At 34.4% G+C, this 23,965-nt stretch overlaps 1 protein-coding gene across 4 annotated transcripts in view; it reads left to right on the top strand.

Moving 5' to 3' along the window:
- Window positions 1-23,965, top strand: part of LOC123542009 (ERO1-like protein alpha) — a 55,441-nt gene that overhangs the window by 9,280 nt on the left and 22,196 nt on the right. For all 4 annotated transcript variants that reach the window (XM_045327654.2, XM_045327639.2, XM_045327673.2 and 1 more), the window contains 5 exons: window positions 17,030-17,113; window positions 17,707-17,754; window positions 18,574-18,638; window positions 21,263-21,336; window positions 23,138-23,258. In XM_045327654.2, the coding sequence (XP_045183589.2) occupies window positions 17,030-17,113; window positions 17,707-17,754; window positions 18,574-18,638; window positions 21,263-21,336; window positions 23,138-23,258 (392 nt within the window). The remainder of the gene's footprint in view (window positions 1-17,029; window positions 17,114-17,706; window positions 17,755-18,573; window positions 18,639-21,262; window positions 21,337-23,137; window positions 23,259-23,965) is intronic.

Below are 23,965 nucleotides of genomic sequence, written 5' to 3'. Positions count from 1 at the left end.
ATGTTGCACTTTTTACAAGTTATGACATAAATGACATTTGATGATGTGCAGTCTGTATTAAATCTAAGTTTATACATAGAAGAATTAGAAGAACTAACGAATTCATCAGTTTCTACTATCTTGCTACAATGTGTACATCTAGGTCGGTAGCATTTGCTGGAACGGGCGCTGATGGGGGTAGGGGGCATTGCAGAATATCTAGACTTTACAAGGAAGTCTTTAAGATTTTTACCACGTTTGTATGCTAACACGGGTCTAGAGGAATGCAACTGTTGGACTGAGGCATTTGGTGATAGTTTAAATAAATCCCAGTATTTATGTATGATACTACCAATGTTAGGGAGGGAGGGAGGGATTATATTCAGTAACAAAAGGCACAATATCAACCTGATCAGAATTGTTATTGTATTTCAGAGCTTCGTCTTGTGTAACATTATGCATCTTGTTAAATGCAGCATCTATTACACTGTCTGGGTAATTTCTGGATTTGAAAAATTCACGTAGAGTGTCCAGAGATTTAGCAAATTGATTATCGTCAGATATAATACGACGATATCGCTTAGCCTGACTGTAGGGAATACCATCTTTACAAGTCTTTGGATGATTAGAGGAGTAGAGAAGGTACTGATGGATGTTAGTATTTTTAACATGTACATTGGTGCATATGTTATTACTGGTATCTTTTGTAAGATCAACATCCAGGAATGACACATGTTTTGTTGAAATTTCATACATGAATTTAATAGAGCTATGTAATTCATTAAGGGCTTTAACAAAGCTATTCAATTCGTCGAGTGAATGATCCCAGATCATGAAAACATCATCCAGAAACCGAAGCCACAAAGTAGGTTTCAGCTGCTGGCTTTGTAAAAAGTCTTGCTCTAACTTACCCATGAACAATGATGCATAGGTAGGGGCGAACGGACTGCCCACGGCCTTCCCCATTGTTTGAATGTAATTATCACCATTGAACTGAAAATGGTTATTCTTAAGTGTAAGTTCAATAAGTTTACATATACTTTCTACGGACAAACTAGTATCAGACAGACTCTTGTCCCTGTTTAAGAAAAATCTGCAGGCTTCAATACCCTCATCATGTGGAATGTTCGTATATAGAGAGGTTACATCCAAAGTCACCAAATAACTGTTAGATGATAAACTGCAATTCTTAAGTTTTTAAAGGAAATCCGTAGTATCTTTGACATACGAAGGTAATGATTGCATATGTGGTTGCAATACATTGTCTAGATATTTAGATATGTTATCAGTAGGGGAATTGCATGCAGATACTATGGGCCTACCTGGTTATCCTAATGGCAAAGAATTATCTTTACATTTATGTAGTTTGGGTAAAATGTAAAAATAGGGTATACGTATCTTTTCTGGAAAAGTGTCAAATTCCTCTTTCAAAAATTCTTCACATTCGGAAATTTCATCCATACATTCACATACATTATGTTTCACTGTTTCTGCAATATTGCTATCAAGTTTTAAAATATAATTAAAAGTCGAAGTTGAAAATGAAATGTTCGATTAACAAAGGTCAGCCTTTGGTTTTGTATCCAATTATACTCAAATGGGGATCAATTCATTCAGTATTCAAAAATAATAATAATCATCTTAAAATTGTTGCAATGCATTTTCAATATGAAAATGATCCAGCATGTAAACATAAAAAACAAAATATAGAGATTTATGTCAGTTATTTTCCTTCGGTGTGTAGCAACAGTCCTTGATTTGATTCATATCTTACGAATTTCGATTTTTTGTAAATGCACTTTCATCGTTTTAAAAGGAAATGTCCATTAAAGTTTCAACGTATATTCTTATAGATTTTAAAATACTAGATATCACATGAAATGTTTATTTTTAGCTCACCTGTCACAAAGTGACAAGGTGAGCTTTTGCGATCGCGCGTTGTCCGTCGTCAGTCCGTAAACTTTTGCTTGTGACCACTCTAGAGGTCACATTTTTCATGGGATCTTTATGAAAGTTGGTCAGAATGTTCATCTTGATGATATCTAGGACAAGTTCGAAACTGGGTCACGTGCCTTCAAAAACTAGGTCAGTAGATCTAAAAATAGAAAAACCTTGTGACCTCTCTAGAGGCCATATATTTCACAAGATCTTCACGAAAATTGGTCGGAATGTTCACCTTGATGATATCTAGGTCAAGTTCTAAACTGGGTCACGTGCCATCAAAAACTAGGTCAGTAGGTCTAAAAATAGAAAAACCTTGTGACCTCTCTAGAGGCCATATATTTCACAAGATCTTCATGAAAATTGGTCAGAATGTTCACCTTGATGATATCTAGGTCAGGTTCGAAACTGGGTCACGTGCCGTCAAAAACTAGGTCAGTAGGTCTAAAAATAGAAAAACCTTTTGACCTCTCTAGAGGCCATATATTTCACAAGATCTTCATGAAAATTGGTCAGAATGTTCACCTTGATGATATCTAGGTCAGGTTCGAAACTGGGTCACGTGCCATCAAAAACTAGGTCAGTAGGTCTAAAAATAGAAAAACCTTGTGACCTCTCTAGAGGCCATATATTTCACAAGATCTTCATGAAAATTGGTCAGAACGTTCACCTTGATGATATCTAGGTCAAGTTCGAAACTGGATCACGTGCCTTCAAAAACTAGGTCAGTAGGTCTAAAAATAGAAAAACCTTGTGACCTCTCTAGAGGCCATATATTTCAAAGATCTTCATGAAAATTGGTCAGAACGTTCACCTTGATGATATCTAGGTCAAGTTCGAAACTGGGTCACGTGCTGTCAAAAACTAGGTCAGTAGGTCAATTAATAGAAAAACCTTGTGACCTCTCTAAAGGCCATATTTTTCATGGGATCTGTATGAAAGTTGGTCTGAATGTTCATCTTGATGATATCTAGGTCAAGTTCGAAACTGGGTCACGTGCGGTCAAAAACTAGGTCAGTAGGTCTAAAATTATTAAAATCTTTTGACCTCTCTAGAGGCCATATTTTTCAATGGATCTTGGTAAAGTTCAAAACAGGGTCACGTACCTTCGAAAACTAGATCAATAGGTCAAATAATTGAAAAACCTTGTGACCTCTCTAGAGACCATATTTTTCAATGGATCTTCATGAAAATTGGTCAGAATTTTTATCTTGATAATATCTAGATAAAGTTCAAAACTGGGTCACATGAGCTCAAAAACTAGGTCACTATGTCAAATAATAGAAAAAACGACGTCATACTCAAAACTGGGTCATGTGGGAAGAGGTGAGCGATTCAGGACCATCATGGTCCTCTTGTTTGATTCACATAACAGCTCTGCCACGTGATATATTAGTCCGAGTGCGTTCTTTTAATGGTATTAATGACCCAAGGCATTTATGTATATCACATCAAAGCCATCTTATTTGCTGCAATAACTTTTATGATCCGCTCTAATTAGGGGACACTTTAGAAATTAAGTTACGGTCTTGATTACCCAGGTGACCTATGTTTTGTCACTTATGTCGTTTACATAATAGTTACGCAATGATTTCCGGTATATCACCGAAAATAGCAACTTCAGTGACAAGGAGCCGCGACCCCAAAGTATGTAGATGTCATTCAAGATGGAGAAAAAGAAATATATAACAACTATTTGAAGTTGTGGGAAAAATAGATGTAATGAAAAAAATTTTTTTAATGTAAGGAACAAGTTTTATATTTGTATGATGTGTGGAATAGACTGGAAGTGCTTGTTCTTTTCTGATGAAAATAAGAATAAAGCAGGCTTTTCAGGTAAGATATGATTAATTAACATGCATGTCTTTAATCAAAGTATACTGTATAATAAATTACTTTACTGAAATTATCTTAATAATGGCAACACAATTCGTAATAAAATGATAATTTTATGTAGGTTTTCTTATCGTTGAGAGTTCTTTTGCCACACGTAAAGAGCGCATGCGCGTTAAAATCAAAACATCCGCTGGTTAGCATAGCAACCAATAACTCGTGTAAAATCATCTATACCATTGAGATGTAAGATCAAACCAAAGATACTTTTGATATTTTTGATATTTGGTATCGCTATATCCAAACTCTTCTTCATTTTGTTGTTTACCATTGAGTTCTAAGACCGTATCATAGTTACTTTTCATAATCGCAATCCAATCTGTCTTAGTTTTTGTTGATGTATACCATTTTTGTCATAGTTTTTTTTTGTTGATACATGTATTTGATATCAATATAATACATTATAAACAGTTTCGTTTAGTTGTTCTACCATTGATGTGTAAAATAAAACCAAAGATAATTTTTGATATTTAACATCGCAATCCAAACTCGGCTTCGTTTTGTTGTTACGCCATTGAGCTGAAAGCTCCAATTATAGACACTGTTGTTATTTGATATCGCAATCAATACTTTGTTCCTTTCTATCGATATCCAGCCACTGTTATAGACACTGTTGATATTTGATATCGCAATCAATACTTTGTTCCTTTCTATCGATATCCAGCCACTGTTATAGACACTGTTGATATTTGATATCGCAATCAATACTTTGTTCCTTTCTATCGATATCCAGCCACTGTTATAGACACTGTTGATATTTGATATCGCAATCAATACTTTGTTCCTTTCTATCGATATCCAGCCACTGTTTCATTTTGCTGGTGTATTGTTAGATCCTCTCAAAGATATTTTTGATATTCGGTATCGCAATCCAGACTTATTAGTTCTGTTGTGCCACCGAGATGTAAAGTTCTATCGAGAAATACTTTCGATATTTGATATCGCGTTCGAAATTCTGTTTCTTTCTGTTGAATGTACCACTGAGTTTAAAAATATTGTCATCGGTAGTTTTGATTTTTGACAATAATAATAATAATAATAGTAATAATAGTAATAATAATAATAATGCCTTTCAATCAACCAGATGGTCATAGACACATGTAGTACATATACACTATATATACATGGCAAGAGTGAACAGTTAATCATTAAACAATAAACAAAAGAATATATTCGTGTAATAAAACATAAATGAGCCGTGCCATGAGAAAACCAACATAGTGGGTATGCGACCAGCATGGATCCAGACCAGCCTGCGCATCCGCGCAGTCTGGTCAGGATCCATGCTGTTCGCTTTTAAAGCCTATTGGAATTGGAGAAACTGTTAGCGAACAGCATGGATCCTGACCAGACTGCGCGGATGCGCAGGCTGGTCTGGATCCATGCTGGTCGCAAAGCCACTATGTTGGTTTTCCCATGGAACGGCTCAAATGTAATTATAGTGTTAATTATTATACAGCTGGTTGTCTGCTAAATGGTATGCATATCATTTTATATTTAATATCGATATCCAAGCACTGCCATTGATGTTCCGAGGAGTCTCTCATAGGTATTTTCAATACTTGATATCGCGACCCAAAGTCTGTTTCATATATTGCTGACCACTGACTTGAAAGATCCAATTCTGCTTTTTTTGTGGGGGAGTGGGGGGGGGGTGTTATTGTTGTTTCTTTGAGTTTTAGAATACTGTCATCGATAGTTTTGATATTTGATACTGACATCCAATCAATGTCTCATTTTGTTGTTGTACCTGATGACGTTCTTAGCTCCTATTGTAGATGACATTTACTCCCCGAAATTTTTTGTTCAGGTTCATGCTTCCGCACTCATAGTTTGTAGCAAACTGGTCGAAAAACACTTTTTCTCGAAGTATGCGGCAATCCAACTCGTAATGAATATTTGCAAAAATACTGTCACTGCTCACTTATCAATGAAACAATACAGTAGCTCTAATCACACACGATATAATATTCCTCATACAGTACACCAAATAACAGATTAACTTCCTTCCTGAGAACAGATACGAATTTGTAGAACTTTCACTACCACTGCATCCAAGAACGTACATGTGACCAATCATTCCAGTTCTAATTAACACATATGTACTAATAATTCATCGGCTCTTTGGTTAAATGAACGTTTATATTCTCGAATATTTGTACAAAGTTTAGTCACTTCGCGCACTCCTTTCTTCCACTGAGTAAATAGGTCCATGAGTATTGCAAGAAAAAGAACCTCAATAAATATTTTAACCTCAGTTGGTGCAATAAGCGCATTGAACAACTTGTTGAACATTTTTATTTCTTCAAAACTAAGTAAAACTGAATCGGTAAGACTCTTAATTGTATCAGATATATCTGATTTCAAATTTGAAATATTTCACTAAAATGATCATTAATCGAAAAGTAACCACATCCCCTACGTTTGTCTGATTAAGCGAACTAAACAGTCTTACATAAAATTCAATCTGAGGCGGTCTTATTGAACATCAAGAATACCAAACAGATGAAGAATTTATCCTTTTCATTTAATTTTTGTATGACAATACTTCGCTTTGTCATAAATTCGCCAGTCATTAATCTTTAGTGTATGTATACATATACATAACCTATTGAAGACCAGATAGTTCTATATCAATTAAATAAAGTAAAATGTAAATTGTTCATTGTAAATTTTTTTTTTACGACTGAAGGTGAATAGCCGTCCAATTAAGTACTTTGCCGTAAGGTGAAATCATTTTACCTATACCGTTTTAATGAAACTCGATTGACAATAAAACTGAAAACAAAATTATAGGAGAAAAGCTGGTTTTGACTTGTTCTTAACCAGAAGCCATTGAATTTTATAAGGGTAGGTTTTGTCCTTTGTTTCGGTGTAAATATTATTTACAGAGTTCAACTTATGCCCCTTTTTAACTTAAACTTTTTTTGTTAAAATTTTATAAAGTTTTTCTGGCAAAGCTCAAATTCTGAGTCAAGCACTGAGAAAAGTCGAGCATGCCTTCTTACGGAAGCTCTTGGTAGTTAATATTATAATAATTTTATAACATTTTCATAATTCATTTATTTTCAGTGACGGTCTATCTTGGTAACATTACAAGAGGCAATAATGATCTTCACAAGTTGGCGTTTCTAATTAACTTCAGTGAACATATAATTGCTTGTGTAAATCTTTGACAATAGTTGTTCTTACATTCATATCATCCATAGACATTTAGTATGTTTATCAAATTTATGCTAAAAATCTCTTGTTCAGAATAGTAGTCCATTAACCCTTAGCCTGCTGGCGGCAAGTGATTCTGCCTTTGCGACCAGTGCAGACCAAGATCAGCCTGCACATCCATGCAGTCTGATCATGGTCTGCACTGTTCGCTATTCAGTCAGTAAATTTTTAGTAAACACCCCTTCAAATGATAAATGGTACTGCCCAAATTGGAAGATGGACCAGTCCATAATAGAAATTTAGCATGGTGAGGATTGACAGCAGGACATTTAGGACAGCATGATAGCTTTTTTACTGCATGCTGCCCTTCATGTCTTGGAGGGAAAGTAACTATACAGCATAAAATCATAAAATAAAGCTTAAATGAGTAAGGCTACCAATCCAATAAAACATATCCTGTGAAAATCTAACGTTTATTTAGTGCTCACAGTAATCAAAGCCAAAAGGACTGATAGCTAGTGCTTATTGAGTGATATTTCAGGGTTACGGTTAACTTCGACTTTCTAGAATATGGTGCCTAATTTTATGCTGTTAACCAATCAAGATGCCATCTCTCCATGCTGTTATCCAATCTAAGTACATTGTACACATAATTTTATTTATGCGTGTTGCATTACGGGTAGAATTTAAGGTATGCGCGTGAATGGATTCATGTAGAAAAACTGATACAAAAGACAGAGGGAGTGGAGTGACCCATGCGAAAATGGAACAGGAAATCCTGGGATTATCCCAGGAAGTCCCAGGACTATCCTGGGATAATATCCTGAAAATATCTCAGGAATTCCTGGGATAGTCCTGGGACTTTTCACGCCGTTAAATGGGAATGGGACAATCCCAGGATTTTCCTATGAACAGGAAAAAAACAGGACATCTGAGAATTCCAATCCTGCTATCCTGAAAATCCCAGAAATGTCCTGAGATTTCCTGAAGGCAGGACATAAAAGTATAATATTGTCCTGTTCTCAGGAAATCCCAGGAATTCTTGAAGTCAGGATATCCCAGGACAATTGTCCTGTCTTCAGGAAATCCCAGGAATTCCTGATGACAAGAAATCTCAGGATAATTGTCCTGTCTTCAGGAAACCCCAGAACATGTAACTGAATACCTTGTAAACATGATTTGAAATTATCTTTGGCAGGAAATACAGTTAACAAATTGACTGTTAAAGTTCAATAGTATTTACAGTAAGAATATAAGGATTACTATTTCCTAATATTGAAAAATATTTTGTAGTTAAAAGGCATACATCATATACATTGAAACAATACAACCTGTCATAGCAGAAATGTTAATTTCTTGGCACATCTTAAATCAGCTCAAATACGTGCACTCATGGCAAAAAAAAACTAGGTGAAAGTACTACTATTTAGTCTAGAATCATCAAATTATGAGCTTCATACTGAGCAAAAAGCTCTTATCATTCTATGATCTGTTCACTAGAGTGAAACCGTCTTTGATCAAACATGCATGTACAGATAACCTAAACTGTAGTAACGCATTTCACTTTTTAATGCTCTGACGGATTTTAAAGAAAACTACTTTTCTAAATAACTTATTGTTTTGTAAAATCATTTAATGAAGGAGTACATTTAGTATTATTTCTAAAAGTTTATATAGAAATAATTTGCTAACTTACCACAAATTTATAGAATATATTCCTGTTACACTGACAACACCACAATCAGAAGTACTTAATGATACAGTTTCTCCCAAAACATGGGTCTTCAACACCAGGATGTAATTAACTTATTACACCATTACAAGATCACGTTTCAAATTAATTACCATCTTTCAATCTGTATCTTTTAGAAAAAGTCCTGTCTTTTTCCTTTGAACAGGACAATTTTTCTATCAAAAGTCCTGTCTTTTAGTGTTAAAGTCCTGTCTTCAGGACTTTCTTGCAGCTTTGCTTAAAGAATCCCAGGATATCGCAGGATAATCCTGGGATTTCCTGAGATCAGGAAAATATTTCTGCACGGGAATTCCAGATATTTCGAATGTGAATATAAAGTTCATAATTATTCAAGAATCTGTTGCTGCTTGTTTTTGTTGTTTAAAACAGAAGTCATCAATTGTTCACACACTCACACAACACCAAGATTTTAAAAAAAGTAGGAGACTATTTTTTTACACGTCCAAAATATTTGTGTGATACATCATACAGTCACATAGAAATAGAAGGAAAACTCAAACGGAGCAAGGTTGAAACTTGGTAGTTGATTTAGAACTATAACCAGTTGCTAAAGCACTGGCTTATAAAAATAAACATATAAAACTATGAGATGTTGAAGTTTTGAACAAATCCTCTGATCAATATCAGATTGTCCACCTTTAATCTTTAGCCTGCTGGTGACAAGTGTTTTTGCCTTTGCGACCAGTGCAGACTTAGATCAAGACCAGCTGCAGGTCTTGCAGGTCTGTGCAGGCTGATCTTGGTCTGTACAATTTACTTTTCAGTTTGTAAATTTTCAGTGAACACCCCTTCGAATGATAAATGGTACTGCCAAAATTGAAAGATGGACCTGTCCGTTTAAGTGGGGTGAAGGTTAAAGGCTTTAGGTGTTTGGATGTGTCAAGCATGTTACTTAACAAGAGGTGTAGCATATGGCAACAGGAATGTTAGTAAATACATTTTGTACATGTATGGCTGATAAATTTATGGAAGCACTACTTCAACATGAATTATTCACATTTGTCAATTTCTCAGCTGTAAATCTAATATAAAGGACCTTTGAGTTATTGTTTTCTTTAGTAGTTCGTGCTTGTAAGATTTTTGACATAGTGCAGTTAATATTTTAATCTACATTTAGTTTTTATTGCAATTAAAAGGAGTAATTTATGGACATACATAAAGTTATCCAACTGCTTAACATTGGCAATGACAAATTCTTTGTCCATTTGATATAAGCCACCTGCTCATAACAATGCAATGCAGTACAAAAACACATTTTAGAGAAATATTCAAGTGTGCTAAAAATAGACAATAATACAAAAAGGTATATTGTCTGTTGTATAATACTGTATAAATAAGCAGTGTTTTACAAATATAAAACGGGAACATATAAAAAATTTAATCTTTAGAATAAAACAAGTTGGAGTGATAGCTATGAAGGCAAACAATAGAAGTAATAAACAGTATAAAATATACTTTTAGAAAAAAAAACCCATGTTGGAGTAAGAAAAGTTATTATTAAAACATTTCCAACTCCACACATTTTTAGCTCACCTGTCACGTAGTGACAGGGTGAGCTTTTATGATTGCCCTTTGTCCGTCCACAATTTCATTGTGAACACAATAGAGACAACATTTTATATTTGATTTTAATTGCACACAACTTGTATGGGCATAATATCTCAGTTCCTTTCGAAAACTGGCCAGAGTCCATGATGGGTTCCAGAATTATGGACCCTTAACAGTGCTCCAGCTAGGATTAAAAAAGGGCAGGGTGCTGGCAATGAAAAGGGCACTTTTGGGGTGGTGGTAGGTCCGGGACCGTGCTCCCCAGGGAAAAAAATATAACTGGTCCGTGCATTTTAACATACTTTAGGCATGGACTTTGGCATAATTTAGGCATGTTTTTTGGCACACTTTAGGTATGGTCTTTTAATAGGCTATGTCTGTCATCTGTAATGCACCTATTTATTAAACTTAAAATTCTGCTGTTTGTATTTTACTTGGCATTGATTTTCAACTTGTAACATTTCTTTGTAATTGCATACTGAATAACAATATCTATGTGTTTAGACCTATTTTGTTACAATTTCAGTATACATCTTCTCCATGTAGGCTACTTGATATTTATAAATTTATACGTGCAACATATTATATACAGAAAATAAAGTTTGAACTTCCACTTAAATAAATGAAATCAGGCAAAGTTTTTAACTTACAACAGTCTAAAAGCAAGTTTAGCGCTTGTAATAGACATACCGGGTATCCAAAATTTTTATCCGGATATGGTTACACATTTTTTCTAAAAGTCGTCGAATGTCCAGTTTAAACAATATTTTTAAAAAATTATTATGATGCAAAGACAGTTTAACAGCATTTTACAGTATCTGACATTAAAGTGTACCCTGTCATTACATCTTAGTAAACTGATTTCAAAGAAATCTTCATGAAAAATCGGCAATTTCACAAAGCAGACGACAACCTACTTTCGATTTCAAAAACTTGTAAAACGATAAAATCAAAATAATTTCCTATTTAAATTTGATTGTGATCGATTTTTATTAATTAGATTTAAATGTCTGTTGTCTGGACTTAAGTTTCAGTTGTGTATAAAGGGGTATTTACGGCTATATTACCGAAAACGAAAGTACACTTTGACAGGTGGCGCGAAATGATAATGATTTCAGACTGGTTTGCAAACTGTTTTAACACTAAGGTTCAGTGATTTTAATGCTAGTGGAGCAGTCTAAAATATCATGGTCTGCCTCGGGCATGATTACAGCAGGTAATTGTTTAATTGTTTGCTAATTATGTCAGTGCCCCCCGGCGTGTATCACTCGATAAAAAGGGGGCAATAAAGCAGTGTATTATAATCACTGAGGCAAAAAAGGGAAGTTTGGCTAAAAAAAAGAAATGAATGGTTGTAAAACGGGCAGGGTGCCTGGCGGGGCAACAGGGCGGAACGAATTTCGGAACGGGCGATGCGCCCTGCTGTAAATAGCTAGCTGGAGCACTGCTTAAAAAATTGCCATTTTTGGCTTGTGAACACGATAGAGATCACATTTTGCAATCAACTTTAATAAAACTTGCACACAACTTGTACTGGCTTAAAATCTCGATTCCTTTCGAAAACTGGCCACATCCAATCATGGGTTGGAGAGTTATGGCCCCTAAAAGGTGGGCCGGTGGTCTAGTGGTAATATGCTTGACTGCCAATCCAGAGGTCCGGGATTCAAATCCCGGTCCAGGAACTGGAAATTTCTGAGATGCTCTTGAGTGTCTCCCATCTGACTAAGAGGCCTAGCTGTACTGGTTCTTCTCAGGAAAGACGGCGTATCGTGTATCAGTGCTATACAGCCAGGGCACGTTAAAGAACCAGACTTTATCTCACTCTGTCCTTCTGGTCAGTTTGCTCTGTGTCTGTACTAGTAGAGGATGAATTTCGTGCCCTGTGTGGCTGTGTTTGCTATATGTAAAGGGCCTTTGAACGTGTTTATCATAAAAAGGGCACTATATAAATCTGGTATAATAATAATAATAATAATAATAATAATAATAATAAAGGGCCAAAATTCGCTATTTTTGGCTTGTGAACACGATAGAGACCACATTTTGCAATCAACTTTAATCAAACTTGCACACAACTTGTACTGGCATAATATGTTGGTTCCTTTATAAATTAGCCAGATCCAATCATGGGTTGGAGAGTTTAATGGCTCCTTAAAGGGCCAAAATTTGCTATTTTTGGCTTGTTAACACAAGAGAGACAACATTTTGCAATCAACTCTAATCAGACTTGAACATAACTTGTATTGGAATAATATCTCGGTTCCTTTCGAAAACTGGCCAGATCCCATTATGAGTTTTGTAATATTACATTTTTTTTGTCTCTGTAATGCCATTATTTTTATTTTTATAAAAATTTGTTTGAACTGTACAAAAGAAGTATTAATGATTTCATGGCATCATAATTAGCTAGAGGATGATTTTTAAATGTATTTTTCTTTTACTTTAACCTCTGCTTTTTCATAAATTCTCTATTTCTTTTTATGCTTCAGAAATCTGTCACCATCAGTCCTTTTTAGAGTTGTTGAACCATCCTTATTAGACTGAATAGCTGTAAAATATCCATAAAATTACAACACTTCTGCTTGTTATTTTGTTGAAAGTGTCTAATTTCTAATTTGATGGAAAAGTTATTTGTTTTTATTGCAAATTTCTGTAATGAATATTTATCACAGATCTCCCTAGGTAGAATCAAATATACTAGATTTTATCACCAGGAAAGAAATTACTGAAACCAGCAAAGACTAAAATAAATGTAAATTTGAAACCAGGCTATTAATCTCATATCTTGCTAGTGGTCAGTTTAAAAAAAATAATAAGAATAAAAACAACAAACAACTGAAGAACATGCAGATGATGGAATTATGAGACTTGTCTCGGAAGTCAGCTTTCTAACCTTGTACCTCGGAGTTTTTAGAACTGATGGTTGAAAACCCTTTTTGGGGTTTAAAGGATTTTGCTTTTCTGTCCTTCCATCATTTCTTACCTCTGTCCACACTTTACGTATCTTGTCCATAACTCTTCCTCTGTCAGGGGATTCAAATATTACTTAATACAAATGTTTCCCATAATGAGACGTTCTGTCCTGGGCATATCCAGGTCCTAGCTCAAAGGTCAAAGTCACAGTTGGTGGTGAGTTGTTTGCACATTTTGTCCTGTCTGGTCTGTAACTCTGCCATCGATCAAAGGATTTTAATATAACTTTGCACAAATTATCCCCCTAATGAGACAATGTGTCTTGTGCAAATTTCAGACCCCTACCTTAAAGGTAGTAAATATTACTTGGCACAATGTTCCCCATAAAAAGTGTGACAATTGCCCAACATCTTGATCCATAGCTTAAAGGACAAGGTCATACTTGGAAGTAAAAGGCGAAAAGTGTCTGTTGTATGTCTGCTCCATAGCTTCAGCATCCATGAAGAGATATTACATGGTACAATTATTCTCAGTAAAGATAATTTATTTACTATGCAACTCTTAGACACCTAGAATTAAGGTCAAGGTCACTGTTGGAGGATATAGGTTAACAGGTTAATAAAAATGATTTTGCATAGTACTATGCCCGGAAGTTCACTATAATAATGAATTACTTGCACAACACCTAGCCCTCTTGCTTAAAGATCAAGGTCACATTGATGGTCAGAAAATTACAGGGTCTGTTTTGTGTCATCCATTTTTTGGCGCAAATGCTCTTCATGCGCAAGCTTCAAAGTCAAAGTCAGAGATTATTGGCAATTATTCTTGTTCAGACTGTGACTTTTTCGTCGATGCATGTATATTTTACATTACTTGGCATAAACATTGAGCATAAAAGTTGTTTTTTGGTCTATTTTCTTCAGAATTACTTTCCTTTAAGATATATATTCAATTAATTACAATTTTTAGCTCATCTGTCACATAGTGACAGGGAGAGCTTTTGTGATTGCATTTTGTCGGTCGTCCATAGTCCGTCCGTTCACAATTTCTTGTGAACACGATAAAGACCACATTTTGCAATCAGTTACAATCAACTTTCACACAACTTGTATTGGCATAATATCTTGGTTCCTTTCTAAAACTGACCAGATCCCATCATGTGTTCCAGAAAAATGGCCCCTTAAAGGGCCAAAAAATGCTATTTTGACTTTAGCAGCAATAAAGAGACTTCATTTATAGTTTAATTTGATAAAAACTTGCAAAATATCTTTAGCAACAATATATCTTGGGTTCCATGATGAATCTGTCAGATCCAATAATAGGTTCCGGAGTTACAACCCCTGATTAACCCTTGAAAGAGCCAACATTTGTTAATTTTTCCATTGTGAACACAATAGAAGTGACATTTCACATTCAGTTTTAACCAACCTTACACACAATTTAAGTCACAATAAGATCTTTTTTTCTTTAAGTCACAATAAGATCTTCTTAAGTTCCTTTTGAAAACCAGCTAGATTCCATCATGGGTTCTAGAGTTACTGCCCCTGAATGGGACAAAATTTTCTATTTTGGCCCTTTCAGTCATACAAAATGTATAGAGGTTTCATTTATGCTTTGATTTGATACAGACTTGCACAGAATGTTTGTCTTGACGATCTCTAGGCCAAAGTTGAAACTGGGTCATAATTATGGGCTCAGAAACTAGGTCACCTGATCAAATCAAAGAAAAAGCTTGTTAACACTCTTGAGGCCACATTTATGATCCTATCTTCATGAAACTTTGTCAGAATGTTTATCTTGATGATTCCTAGGCAGGCCTTTTTTTCGTCAATTTGGGAATGCCACCAACACCAGTGGAATTGGGAAAATGCTCTCGGAAATTGTCTTAATTGGGACAATTTGCAAATTACCAAAATCTACATAAATGAGATTTTGTGTGAAATATTAATGAATTGCATTTCAGTAATTGTTCAACAGTATTATAATTTACCTAAATATACATACAAATTAGCAAAACTATCTTAAAACAGCAAAAACCCTAAAGGTATAATCATTTGGGAATTTTAAATTCATTTTTGGGAAAAAAAACATACTTTTTTGCATATGGATTACCTCCTTTTACCGGAGGTAGATTTATAGGGAAAAAAAGCCATGCTAGGCTAAGTTTGATACTGGGTTATGTTGGGTCAAAAACTACGTCACCCGTTCAAATAAAGGAAAAGCTTGTTAACACTCTATGGGCCACGTTTATGACCCTGTCTTCATGAAACATGGTCAGAATGTTTATCTTGATGATTTCTAGGCCAAGTTTGAAACTGGGTCATATGGGGTCAAAAACTAGGTCACCACTCAAATCAAAGGAAAAGCTTGTTAACACTGTAGAGGCCAAATTTATGATCTTATCTTCATGAAACTTGGTTAGAATGTTTATCTTGATGATTCCATGACTAAATTTAACAGGTGAGTGATATAGGGTCATCATGACCCACTTGTTCTTTTTTCCCATCAATTTAAAAATTAAACAATACAAGAATTTTTAATAGATGTAAAAGTGGTTAACAGCTGTAGATTTTCAGATATGCAAATTTAATATGAACATTTTTATGTTGTATTTATACCGGTAGAACAATATTGCATAGATGATTTCATTGTTAGAGCAGACAAATTTGTCGAGTGTAATATTGTCTTTACGGTGAAACCATGGTTTCTATCAGGCTGTCCTCCAGCTGAAATTACCAACACTTGGATAGAAGTCCTGCATTTGTATGCTTTACGTACATTGTACATGTGATGTGGCATGCAAGGAACCAGGGAAATGTTTTGCATCGGAGCATTTTCTGATTGCTGCACTATCCTCCAACAATAATTGGTAATAGTCCATATAAGCTTAATCATAAACAGATATCAGAACATTAGGTTATACTACAGTTGAGCAGTCACACTTTCCAGTAGGAGACTATGTATTGTATAGCATTACTTCATTAACTTGAATAGATGATGATGGATAGTTGGACAGATGGGAATAGAATGGTGACATGTCTCATATGTTAATAGGAGGCAGCTGTTGTTGTTCCAGGCTTGGACTGGAAACATTGTTGTCAGATGATAGAAATTAAATGTAACATCTGGTTACACTGACAAATATGATGTGCTTATTAGCTCACCTGAGCATGTAGTACTCTTAGCCAGGGTGAGCTGTTGGTATCACTCATCAGTCTGTCCCTCAGTCCACACTTCTCTGAAACGGTCTTGTGGAAGTTGATAAAACTTTGCCTAGATGTTCCTTTGTTCCATAGTCGCTCTACCAAAGAATTCAATTCCATACAAATTTCTGGTAGTCATGGTAACCAAAAAGAGGACTTCAGCAATCTTATCTAAAACTGTTATACCTGGAGCTTAAGTATTTGGTCATGGCTCGATTGTTATAAAATATTGTTTGGGTTTCTATTCTTTTACAAAGATTTTAAATTCACATAAATTCAAACTCATGTCAAATGTAATGAAACTGTCACCTGATTTGAGAAAAATTCTGTTAAGTTTACACAATTTTATCGGGCTGCCAAAGTCATGAAAAGACACATTAAAATCTTGTTTGAATAACAGACCAAAGGTAAAAAAAAAAAAAAACTCCCAATTAGTTCATTTTTTTTTTGTGAACAAGTAATATGAAAGAATAATGGAAAATGTGTATGTTTGTTAGAAGAGTAAGTGACTGGAGATGCAGAAAGGTGGGGAAATTTGCAAAATTGAAGAAGTTACAAGAGTTCTAGTAATGGTATCACTTGACCTCATTTATTGATGTGTAAAAAGGTGCTACAGTATTAACATGTTATTTTGCAGGTAAATCTAAATAAAGAGTGTCCATTCTGGGCAGACGACAGTAGATGTGCCATGAGAAACTGTGCCGTTAATGTTTGTTCCGAGGTAAGTCATTCTGCCTGATGTTTGCTTTGAGGTAGATAAATTGTTGTTTATCTGATATTCATATTTCCTATGAGGAATGTAATTAATTGATTTTATAAGAGCACATACATGTCACATAGTTGTTGGATCACTGTCTTTATTGAAAATTGATTTTACAATTTTCTCTGAGATAGGCTACTGTATAGCCATTAGCAGTTTAGGATCTGAAAAGAAAGCAAATGATTTTCTATATGCACTTAAAACTGGTACATTGGCATGAAGTGATTTTTGCTCACTTTCCCAAACACAAAATTCTGATTATTTATTTGCCTATGATATATTCCAAGATGCTGAAACAAAGTGAAATGCACAAAAACAATGACAAGGATTTCAAAGGACACTGACAATATTCCTCTTGCATTTTAGTTCTGACTTTAAGAGACCAGTTTCTGAATGCAACTATGCCATATTGGTTAGATTATGTGCAGAAAGAACAAGTCAGATTTGATACTTGTTCTAAAATTCTACCGTACTTTATAACTTTGGACCCAGACATAGAGAAAATTTTGATATTGCATGATACTGTACTATAATGCTGTGTTTTTGACCTTCAGGAACAACTTCCAGATGGATTGAAGGCACAGACTGAGCAGCATGATGAGGTATACTGAAACGATGCTTCATAATTTGTTTACTGTGGAAGGGCCCAATATTTGTGGATATTTTGGCTGTGTAAATGTTTAAATTAAATCCTAATAAACAAATAAAGTTCTCATTCATTTTATTATCAAAATTTGAAATCCACAAATTCATATCCCTTCAAAATAGCCATTTGGCTCAAACATCGAAATTTTAAATTTATAAAAAAATGAGCCGTGCCATGGGAAAACCAACATAGTGGCTTTGCGACCAGCATGGATCCAGACCAGCCTGCGCATCTGCGCAGTCTGGTCAGGATCCATGCTGTTCGCTTTCAAAGCCTATTACTATTAGAGAAACTGTTAGCGAACAGCATGGATCCTGACCAGACTGTGCGGATGCGCAGGCTGGTCTGGATCCATGCTGGTCGCAAAGCCACTATGTTGGTTTTCTCATGGCATGGCTCAAATGATTTCGCAGTACTCACCAGATCAAAACTTTGAAATAATATTTGCAATAATGAATTATTTGAGTATATTAAATATGTATGATATTATTTCATTATATAAGATAAATTACTTGCTTTATCATCTATGAATAATAAATCTGGTGAATAAAAATGAATACAATGACATTTCTGAGTGTGGCTAATTAACCTTTGGTATTAATTTAAGTTATTGACTTTTGAAAGGTATACTGTACATTTTATTTCAAACTGGTAAGTACTTGATTAAACTTAAATTTTTCACTGAATCTGTAAGTATAATGGCAGTTCCAAAAGTTCTGAGGTCCGATTTTTTGTTTTGTAACAAGAACATGTTGAGTTATTGTAACTATTTCAGAACAATGATGAGGCACAGAAGGATTGTGATGGTGAAGACCTTGGATATCTTAATACTACTATCAGGTTTGTGATCTTCTCAAGTATTAGATACAAGGGGAAAATCATCTTAGACAAAGACTGGTAGCTTTTCTGGCTAGTGAAGGTTTAAAATTTTCAAGATCATGTGAACTTAAATTGACCCCAAAACAGTTGAAATTTTATATTTGTATGGTAGTAGGTATGTTGGGGATTTCCTTTCTTTATTTCAACTTTCAGAATTCAAGACAGTATAATCATCACACAAGTTATATAATTATGTCCAAAATGAAATTGCAAAATCTAAACCTGAAGTTTTTGAAATATGTATTGAGCCTCATAATTAAATAGCCATGCAATGAGAAAACCAACATAGTGACTTTGCTACAAGCATGGATCCAGACCAGCCTGCGCATCCGCACAGTCTGGTCAGGATCCATGCTGTTTGCTAACAGTATCTCTAATTCCAATAGGCATTGAAAGCGAACAGCATGGATCCTGACCAGACTGCGCGGATGCGCAGGCTGGTCTGGATCCATGCTGGTCGCAAAGTTACTATGTTGGTTTTCTCATGGCACGGCTCAAATAATTGGGACATTTTTAGCAGACCCTTCTAACTACTTATAAATTATTTCTACACATAGGCAGATATTTATGCCTCTTAACACAACACATATAAATCATATAGCTATAATGAACATCAATTTTGTGTTACATACTAAATTTGATGTTTTTATGGCCAAAATTTGCATACTTTTGGATTTTGGTGTTAAATTCCACTCAAAAAAAAAAGATGAATGGGATAGGTTGCTTTGCCTAAAGGTGGTTATTCAGATTTTGATCAAGTAATTGGTTTGTTTGAAAGTTTAACAAATGATCGTTTTTACTTATTTATGGTCACTGAGTGTCTGATACATGTTTTATTTTCACTAGAGGCACTTTTAAATTTTGAATTTGATAGTTAGTTTAGCATATGCATAAATTAAAAAACATACTTTGCCAAAAGAATGATATGAAATAAAATCTGTAAGAAACTGTATTGTAATGCTTGTCAAAGATTTACATGGACTTTTATGCATTTAGCTGAACATCATTAGAATTGCAAATTTATGAAGTTACTTTAACCTCTCTTTACTGATGGTTGCAACCAAGATATGTTGGAAATAAATGATTTTTGAAGTTAAACAATTAAAAAGATTGCTTTTTAGGTCAGATTGTTTAAGCATCATTATATTTTATGCAAATGCAAATGTAAAACTAGAAATATTGAAATCATATGAAATAGTCAACTTTTTGCTCTGAGCAAAGAATGCTCGGGATGAGTTATTGTGATCACTTACTGTCTGGTGTTCATCTGTCCATTCATCCGTATTTTTCTTCAAATGACATCTCCTCTGAAACTGTATAATGGAAGTTGATGGAACTTGGCATGGATGTTCCTTGGGTGGTCCTCTTCTAAAATTATTCAAACCATGCTGCTTGGTTGCACATAGAGGCTGCCAGGGCTAAAATTAGAAAACATTTCAAAAGACATCTTCTAAAGGGCTTGTTCAATTTTAAAATAATTTCATGTAAATGGCCCTTATGTAAATCTCTACCATAAGTTTGTTCAAATTATTTTGATTCATCAAAATATATGGCCATAGAGGGCATGATCACTTTTCATTATATGTATAAAGTGGATCTAGGGTCATCATGGCCCTCTTGTTGAATACTTTCATGATAAAGGGAATAATTATAAAATTTCATAAAACTAATCAATAAGTTACATTTCTAATAGGGATCTAACTCTATGTATTTGGTATAATTGGTATTTTTGGTCAATGAATATATCTCTAACAGAACAAATTAAATATGAAAAATGTCAGAAAATGTTACTTAACTGTGACTAGACCAATCTTTAATTGATTGGCTGGTACATCTATCTGTCAATTAGTAGACCAACTGCTTTCTGATAAGTAACTGGAGAGAGCTTTGTGCTACAGATGTCAAATTTAATAGGATGATTACTTGTGGTCAGTTGATGGTCAGAGTAGAGTAAGTAGACTTTGTGATTAGTTGGTGTATGGTCAGAGTAGAGTAAGTAGACTTTGTGATCAGTTGGTGTATGGTCAGAGTCTCTGAGACCGTAACACAGAGAAAATTTTCTAATCAATAACTGGATAAAATTATAACATTCAAACTTGATACTGTGGTCAGGAAATTACCCCGGCAAGAGGTCAAGGTCGTATTGACCTTGGAAGTTGTCCCACTGTACATGAAGAATGCATTAACCTCTAGCAGAATGATGACTGATCAGAAGTTGACCTCTCATTTGTAAGAACATTGGTCAAGGTCACAGTGACATATAGACTGAAAAAAGTTTCTCAACAATAACTTGGGACCTTTATGGAAGTTAAACCTCATAGGAAGATAACTAGTTGTCAGTAGATGAATACTGTTTTTCCGATCAGTCAGTGGAGAACTATGACTTTCAAAGTAAGTAGCTGGAATGTCAGATTAGCAGTGGTCAGTAGATGATCTAGTTTACTGCAACTTGACAGTGAAAATCACATTTCCAGTGACTGCCAACATACTTTTGTGGGAAAGGGATAATTTTTATGTGTTTTGCAATTTACTCTTATTTCAAGTTAGTTTAAAAGGTTTTTGAATATGTATCTCTTTGATTTCAGTGAAGAAAGGGAAAAGGCTTTCCAGAATTGGACCAAATATGATGATGCACAAGAAACATTTTGTGAAATGGATGGTATTATATTTTATTTAGTATACATGTATATATACCAAAAATTACTCTGAATTTTTAGCTCACCTGTCACATAGTGACAAGGTGAGCTTTTGTGATCGCGCAGCGTCCGTCGTCTGTGCGTAAACTTTTGCTTGTGACCACTCTAGAGGTCACATTTTTCATGGGATCTTTATGAAAATTGGTCAGAATGTTCATCTTGATGATATCTAGGTCAAGTTCGAAAGTGGGTCACGTGTCTTTAAAAAGTAGGTCAGTAGGTCAAATAATGAAAAAAACCTTGTGACCTCTCTAGAGGTCATATTTTTTATGGGATCTGTATGAAAGTTGGTCTGAATGTTTATCTTGATGATATATAGGTCAGGTTTGAAACTGGGTCAACTGCGATCAAAAACTAGGTCAGTAGGTCTTAAAATAGAAAAACCTTGTGACCTCTTTAGAGGCCATACCCTTGAATGGATCTTCATGAAAATTGGTCCGAATGTTCACCTTAGTGATATCTAGATCAAGTTTGAAACTGGGTCACTTGCCATCAAAAACTAGGTCAGTAGGTCAAATAATAAAAAAACCTTGTGACCTCTCTAGAGACCATACTTTTCATGGGATCTGTATGAAAGTTGGTCTGAATGTTCATCTTGATGATATCTAGGTCAAGTTTGAAACTGGGTCAACTGCGGTCAAAAACTAGGTCAGTAGGTCTAAAATTTGAAAAATCTTTTGACCTCTCTAGAGGCCATATTTTTCAATGGATCTTCATGAAAATTGGTCAGAATTTTTATCTTGATGATATCTAGGTCAAGTTTAAAACTGGGTCACATGAGCTCAAAAACTAGTTCACTTTGTCAAATATTAGAAAAAACAATGTCATACTCAAAACTGGGTCATGTGGGAACAGGTGAGCGATTCAGGACCATCATGGTCCTCTTGTTTTTTAAATGTTGTTGATGAAATCATGTGTTTGAAATTAGAATCAGTATAGCTTTGCTGTCATTGTGAAGATTTAAACCAATTTTGTTTGTTTGAAGACTATTCTGGAATCATTTTGATATACTTCAAGTATAACTAGGAATTTTTCTGAACTTAAGCCAAACTGCTATTTTTTATTTGACTTGAAAAAAGTTTTTAGTAAAAGTTATCTCCATTTTTAGCTCAACTATTTGTCAATGAATAACCTCTTGGTTGCCATAATGAAATTTTAATTTATAGTAACATTTAATGAAATTACTCAGTTATGAAGTTTTGCCAAGTTATGGCTCTTAATCAACAAAGCAGTTTCCGAAAAGTCAATCATGCAATCATATGTATGGTCAAATGTATCTGAAACAGTATACAATAATCACATTTTAATTCCAGTAAATTATATTGACCCCAAAGATAGATCTTTCCCAAGGTCACAGTGCTTAACCTTTTATCTGCCAAACAGACGGTGATCAGCCAGAAACACTTGCCGCCATCAGGCTAACGGTTAAATGACTCTAATGTCTCTGTCATATATGAAGAGTGTCTTTTACCAGAAGTTGCCCATGGAAAACATGTGTTGTAATGCAACATTACAATTTCTTCCGTTTAGAAGTGTGCTGTACAAATGTAGGATTTTGTGGTTTTAGAAATTCATAAACTCTAGACACTTTCAAGACATTCATGTGTTTTATACCCATATGAATCTTTAAATATTTCTTTATAAAACTGAAAATATCAGTTTTGATATTTTAATATTCTAGTTTCGATTAAAACTTAAGATTCCCTAGTTACCATTACATATTCAACGGATGAGTCCCTAAAGTTAAAATTGTGTTTATTTCAGATGACACTTCCCCTGACATGAAATATGTAGATTTGTTGTTGAATCCGGAAAAGTATACTGGTTACAAGGGGGAATCACCACATCGTATATGGAACAGCATTTATAATGAAAACTGTTTCAAGTGAGTCAATAAATTTTAGTTTGCATAGATTTTCTTGGTTCCTGGGTTTCAAACTTTAAAGATAAATATTCCTTTTATTCAAATTTTGCAGAACTGCAAAATACTGAAAAACAAGAAAATAACTTCTGCACAAATATTAAAACTGATTGATAATTAGCATAAGTTATATAGGTTTATACTATTGCAAAAAATAATCTTGGCTTTAGATTGATCTATTTGTTCTGGACAAAGATTTATGGCCATAACTCAGGATACTGTGATGTTCCTTAGTCTGTCTGTGGGACTTAAATCTGCAAAATTGCAAACAGAAAATATGTGAACACACAGAAATTGCTGGACTAATGGCAGTACGACTGCCTTAACATTTTGACGTTTGAAATATATGTAGTTATTTAAGAAGATAAAGGTAATAGATGGACTAAATATTTTATGTCTTTTTGCATTATTTTATTCAACAGATGACTTCATCTGAAAAAATAAAACAACTTTCACTCAACAGAATATACTTAGTATTTTTTTAATGCAGTACCAAAACAGTCAAAATGCAATATACCAAATGAAAGCCCCTTTTTGTAGCTAGTGAAGGAGATGTTGTATATAAAATTTAATAAATCTTCAATATTGATCAAAAATATGATAGAAAAATAAGAGTTTTAATTATCTAAGATTGACAAATTTTAAAACATTGAATGAATATTTGCAAATAT

This window comes from Mercenaria mercenaria, chromosome 1 (genome assembly GCF_021730395.1).
Source record: "Mercenaria mercenaria strain notata chromosome 1, MADL_Memer_1, whole genome shotgun sequence".
Lineage (NCBI taxonomy): Eukaryota > Metazoa > Mollusca > Bivalvia > Venerida > Veneridae > Mercenaria > Mercenaria mercenaria.
The sequence above is the reverse complement of the archived record's forward strand: the minus strand, read 5'-3'. Positions and strand labels throughout refer to the sequence as shown.